The 6066-nt window shown below is 32.8% G+C and overlaps 1 protein-coding gene across 1 annotated transcript; it reads right to left on the reverse strand.

Annotated features, from left to right (window-relative positions):
• Positions 1 to 400: 400 nt before the first annotated feature.
• On the reverse strand, positions 401 to 4879 carry LOC120166343 (coiled-coil domain-containing protein 93-like). The gene is made up of 9 exons (XM_039175616.1): positions 4758 to 4879; positions 4548 to 4661; positions 4233 to 4412; positions 4071 to 4150; positions 3484 to 3523; positions 3280 to 3387; positions 2492 to 2572; positions 1538 to 1660; positions 401 to 776 (listed from the first exon to the last, which is right to left on the reverse strand). Exons 1-9 carry the CDS (start codon positions 4836 to 4838, stop codon positions 729 to 731), a joined length of 855 nt encoding a protein of 284 aa, XP_039031547.1. The 5' UTR covers positions 4839 to 4879; the 3' UTR covers positions 401 to 728.
• Between the last annotated feature and the right edge of the window lie 1187 nt (positions 4880 to 6066).

Below are 6066 nucleotides of genomic sequence, written 5' to 3' on the forward strand. Positions count from 1 at the left end.
CAAAACGAACCTCTAAACATTTCCCAAAATTTAAAATAATATTAGAACATGCCAGATTCTGCGCGCACACACACAAGAAACAGAATCGTGGTTCTAGTGATTGGATTAAATTGAATGTTTTGGATCTAGATTGGTATAAAAATATATGTTTCGTTTTTTAATCAGAATTTCACTACGTTTATTGTTATAAAATTTTGAATAAAATGCAAATAGTGAATATGCTTGAGAACTCGGCGTAGGTTCAAATAAACTGTGAGTCACTAATTAACTTAATATTAGAATGATGACCACAATGAATTGATCAAAACTTGAAACGAAACCTGTTGTATTAAGAAAAAACATACAAGGGATATTGTTATTATGGTTGTCCAAGAAAATAAATATCAACAGTTCTCACATAATTTTTTGCTGGCATATATAACACTAAAATAGGCAGCTATTTTACAATAAGAAATTAGTATATCCAATAATTATGTCAGTTCATATAAATAATGTTTGTGTAGTAGAATGGGTGCACCACGGGTGTGTATCATCAGTTGCACGTGAAAAGCAAGAGAACACTAGCTAACCTGTGTAAGGCAAAAGATTTGCTTTTGATCAAGACGATTCGATCTCCCCCTGACTATTTCCGAAATGAATCACTTGATCGGTCCCGTTTAGACACCCAGCAGGCGCATAATCTGCAGCTTTGACTGCGCAGATGATGCTTTCAACATGTCAACTTTAAGTTAGGAAGAAGTCTGGCTCCGAAGCCTCTCATTCTTTGCACATTCCTCCTGAAAAATTATAAGCTCCTGGTAAAAATTCCTAGTTAAGCAGCAACAGAAAACCATGAAAACACCTGAAGATCATATTGCCCTTCAGCTCATCACTAGACAACAACCTCTTCTGGAGTACCGATGAAAATTAGATATCATTCACCCATCATCCCACTATGGAAATGCAATATCACCTAAACCACTAAATTGATAATCTAAATTTGAGGCCAGGTATCACTGTTTGATGAAGTGAAATCTTCTGCTTAGATCTCATAAACAACTTTTGCACATGCAAAAATGAAAAGAAATGGAAACGGAAAGGCGCTGTCCATTGTTTTCCGTGCTAGGCAATTCTATTATTTTACCAAATGGAGTACAGGAATCAAAGTGGGTGTTGGTGCCAGAGCAATCAAATTCTAATGACTTGGGCATAGAATTCAATATGAACAAGTTATCTCCACATTCCTAACTCCAGAAAATTGTAGCTGAGGATGGCATCCTAACAATTAGGTCATCAGCAAGCACCCTAGGTAGACATTCTTGTTCAACAGCAGATCAAAGAGCATCAGAGCTCATAGCTTTAAAACTCCAAATCCAATTGTTCCGCTAGATCATGGAAACTAGCAGTCTAGCAAACGGCTTATTTTTACATTTTCTAAAAATGGTTTTTGATTTTTGCACCTTTTCTGTTCAAAACCACTCCCGAAACAAATTTAAACACATTTCTTCTCCAAAATGACAATTTTTTTTTCATAACCATTATGTGAAAATGTGCTTACCTGGAATGCTTTTAAGAGAGAATAGCAGCGTCTTTGCTCCGCCACTGCAGCAGTATACCTCTCTTTGAGATCATCACAAATTTTCTGCTCTTCTTGAAGACCAATTTGCACCTTCTCCAGCTTCTGCAAAAGAAATGCCTCATTACACCCCCAAAATAAACTCAAACATCCTTAATAGAGTACATTAGAACCATTCCTTGTTTCTATGGGAAATGGAACTGTAACTCCAGTACTTTCAATTCAGTTAATCAGGCAAAGTTCCATGTTTGTATGATTTGAGAAGCAAATTACTAGGAATCGAATAATTACCATGTTTGGTTCAAATATCTAAAAGTATGTACTAAAATAGTACAAACAAATTTTGAAAAAAAAATGCTCAAGGATATACAGTTTTGACAATAAACTTCCAAAACTTGACAACTTTGTATTGCATAGCATATTGTAACGATAAATCTTTACCACCGGCAATTAGCAGTCATCATTAAACTACAGCTCTATGTTTCCTGAAAGTTCACAAAATACCCTAGTCTTATTGTAAAAGTCTGTTTTTGACAGCTCAATATATCAAAAGGGAATTAACAAAAGAAGCACATAAAACAAAGGCATGCTTTTTCATTACATTTTTCTTGCAAGGTACACTTTAGTTATGTTCAAAAAGACATGTGCATTATGCAAAGCAGTTTTTTTAGATTACACAGTGGCATAAGTGTATCGGTGACAATTCAAGTCCATTTAGCTTTTTCTCACCATTTAGAACGGTATAATGTACAGGTTAAGGTCTAGATAAGAGGCCAAAAAGCTACAGCACATTGAAATTTCCAGACCATACAAGCAAATACAGGCTCAAACTACAGGTAGTTCAAATAAGTAGTTCAAACAACCCAAGACGAGCCAACTGAAATTAGAATAAGAATATATCCCTGCTATTTTCTATTAGCTAAAAGGTAACATTACCTGTTGGCTGCCCTTTACAATTCCCTCCATGGACTCAAGTAATTTCATGCGACCAATAGGGCTAGCAATGGCATCCTGAAACTGTATGGACGTAAATATAAAAACATGTCAGCAAAGACCAGAAAATATATAATGACCAAAGTTGGATTACGATGTAGAGTCAATCAGATTGGCCATGGATATACTGCCAATGCTTAGTAATGACTTAAACGATACTAGATTAAAGGTTTTCCTTCATCGTAAGGAAACAGAAATAAGAGTTGAATCTATGAAGTACTAATAGAATTAAAACTAAGGAGTATTGGAATTTTTAGGATTACACTGAACATGATTAAGAAAACAATCACCATTTTAGGATTACAGAAAAGACCCTATTCCCATTTGATAACCCTGATATTAGTTTTCTTTTATGTCAGTTAATATTTACAATGTGATACCGCTCATGTTGTTTATATTGTTGTTGAATTTTAAAAATTGCTTCTCATTTCACGATAAGGAAAATGAAAGAATCTAGATACCTAACCGCAGAAAGAGATGAGTGAAGCTAATAAATGTCTTCCTCATGTTAGCAGGCAACAGCAAAGTATCAAAGAAAACTACATTAAAAACGATACCAACTCTTTATCTAATTACAAAATAGCTACAGAACAAATTAATCAACATTAACATATACTTATTATATCACTCGGAAGAAGAAAAGGTTGAAACTTTGAGATGTTAAAGTTCTGAGACAAAATCTTGACAGACGATAAACAAATGCAAGAAGTATTCACTCATTTGAGTTATACCTGTGAATTTATGGAATTCAACAAAGAAGTTTCCTTTAGCATCAACTCTTTAATCTCCAAAAGAGCATTGAAGGTTGCATAGAATTTCCGAGTTTGCTGAAGTTTTTCCTTTACAAGACAAAGTATTGCATATTAACACTAATAGGCTAATAAGAACGGAACACATAAATGGAAGAAAAAGACAAAGAAAGATCAAAACTACACCTGAATATGAGCATTCAGTTCTGAAAACCGGTGCTCATACCTGCAAGTGATGGTAAATCAACATTGGTACTAAACTTTACTTGGAGGAAAGAAAATTAAATTCTAAAATTACTTGTTTTTTTTTTTCTTTCTTTTTTGTCGATTATCCTAGAGGAATAAGACATTGATAGTGGGTCATCTATATTATCCAGAACTAAACCTAGATTAATCATATGCAGAGTAATTGGCAGTGCCAAGTGAGATATATATATATATATATATATGTTTATTTGAAATGACATGCCAAGTGATATAAATATATATGTATGTATGCATGTATACTTGAAATGAAATGTCAAGTGATATATATATGTACATTTCAAATGAAATGAAAGGTTTCGTATTTGTTGTCAGAAGTAAAGAAAAGTCTTCTGACCTATTCACTAAGTACTCTTAACAGTTACAAGTTATAAAACATAAGATTACAAAGGATAGAGTCCAACAACTCAAGAATGATCCTCAAACTCGGTCATATTTGAACAACCTGTGTAATATCAAAACTTTAAGGCCTAAAACTTTACAGAAATGGAAAAGGAAGGTGAACATACTGGATGAGTTCTGACTGGGAGGGTGCATTATCCAACTGGCGCTTTATGGATACTATTGCCCTCAGTCTAGCTGCAAGTTCCTATGACCCAGATATACCATATTAATCAGTAACTATTAATATACTCAAAAGCAATTAACCTATGAAAAGTTAGTTACTTTACCCTCTTTGTTAAATTAAGCTTTTCCAATGATTGGTTTAAGGAATCATCTAAACTGTGAGGGAGCATATTGCTTTCAGATCCAGTTGCTAACTTTCCCTTCAAATCACTAACTTCAACTTCCAGAGAAAAACGTTTTGCATCAAAATCAGACCGAATTTCAGATTCTTGTCTTTCTAGTAACTGGAAAAACGATTAAAAATTATAATAGTATCAAATTTCCAACCAATAAAAACAAATGCAGAAATACATGGAGCATCGAAATTATTAAATTAATTAGATATATATATGCATATATTTTCTAATAAAAGTTCAGACCTTTAGATTCTCCAAAAGGGAAACCAAATTCTGTATTTTGGATTCAGCACCTTCCTTTCTGATTTTCTCTTGTAAATTTTGTAATTCATTGCGAACGCTATCCTTCCTTTGATTCTATATCATAAAATAGGTCATTAAAATTGGGAAAATAACCAGTTGATACATAAAAATGAGGAGAAGAAGATTAAAAACTTTCGATAGAAGGTTAACCTTTTGATCCAAATTTGAGTTCAATATCGCAATCAAAGCTCTTGTACTGTTCAATTCCTGCTCGCTGCTTCCCTCTTGCATTGTTCAGGATCAGCAAACGATGAGGAATCGCTTGACGCGGAACCCAAAGCGAGTTATTTAATCCGTCTTAAGACTGTCGAATGATGTTAACAGGCTTACATTTTGAGCATTTTGGGCATTCAACAGACCCATTGGATGCAGTTTCGGCCCAAATACTTCTACCTATACAAGGATTTGCATTAAACATACACTCAAAACCCTCCAAAACCTTTTAATTAATCAAATTGCATAACACATTTAGCCATATTCGAGAACATAATTTAAATTAAAATATAATGGATTTTAATATATAATATCATTTTTAATAATAAAAAAGAATTAATATTATATTAAAAAAATAATACAGATAGATAGATAAGACAATCTCCCATATCATTGTTATCTGGGGACTATCTAGCTGGCGAGATAGGTCCATGGACACATATTTTAATGTCAATGGTTCCACCTTTATCCTTCCCCAACATTGACTTTTTGTAGTGACTTATGAACCCACTGTATGCTCTAATAAAGCAAATGAAAGGAAATTGCCAACTTGTGATTATGTTGATCTATACACATTCACTGTGTGCGAGTAATTGGATTCCTTCCGTGTACATTTCTTATCTCAGCTTCCATGATGTTTAGTGAATAAAGCTTTTTGGATTTAGGATCATTTCTACCCCCATCCCATGCATTTCTTGCTCTATTTATATGGGAATCATCAAGACTATTGGATGAGATAAAATAAAGGCTGAAACTAACAATAGAAAATGAAAAGATATTCACTGAAAAAAATTAGCTAATCTCAGCCTTTGATTTCCCTCAATCCAACGATATTAAAAATGTGCAAAACTAAAAGAGTTTTACACGATGTAAGTGAATCCTAACCTACAAATAAGTTTTACACCAATTTATAATCATTATATTTAAATACATAAATGACTTAGATTTGATTAAAAATTTATAACCCATAAATAAACATTTCTTTAATTCACAATAAAATAATATTTTTTCTTTTTAGGGTTAGAGTTTCAAGTTTAGGATTATAAATTTTAATTAAATCCAAGCTATTTATTTATTCATATCTACGACTATAAATTGGTGTAAAACTTATTAGTTTTTATATAGTGTAAGTTGATTTTATACTTTTTTCTTAATTTCTTCTCACTTTTATCAACACACATGCAAGGATGGATCGAGGGCAAATGTTCCTTTGAAAATTTTGAATTCTCATATAATTTAGATATTT

This window comes from Hibiscus syriacus, unplaced genomic scaffold, assembly GCF_006381635.1.
Source record: "Hibiscus syriacus cultivar Baekdansim isolate YM2019G1 unplaced genomic scaffold, ASM638163v2 tig00111635_pilon, whole genome shotgun sequence".
Taxonomy (NCBI): domain Eukaryota; kingdom Viridiplantae; phylum Streptophyta; class Magnoliopsida; order Malvales; family Malvaceae; genus Hibiscus; species Hibiscus syriacus.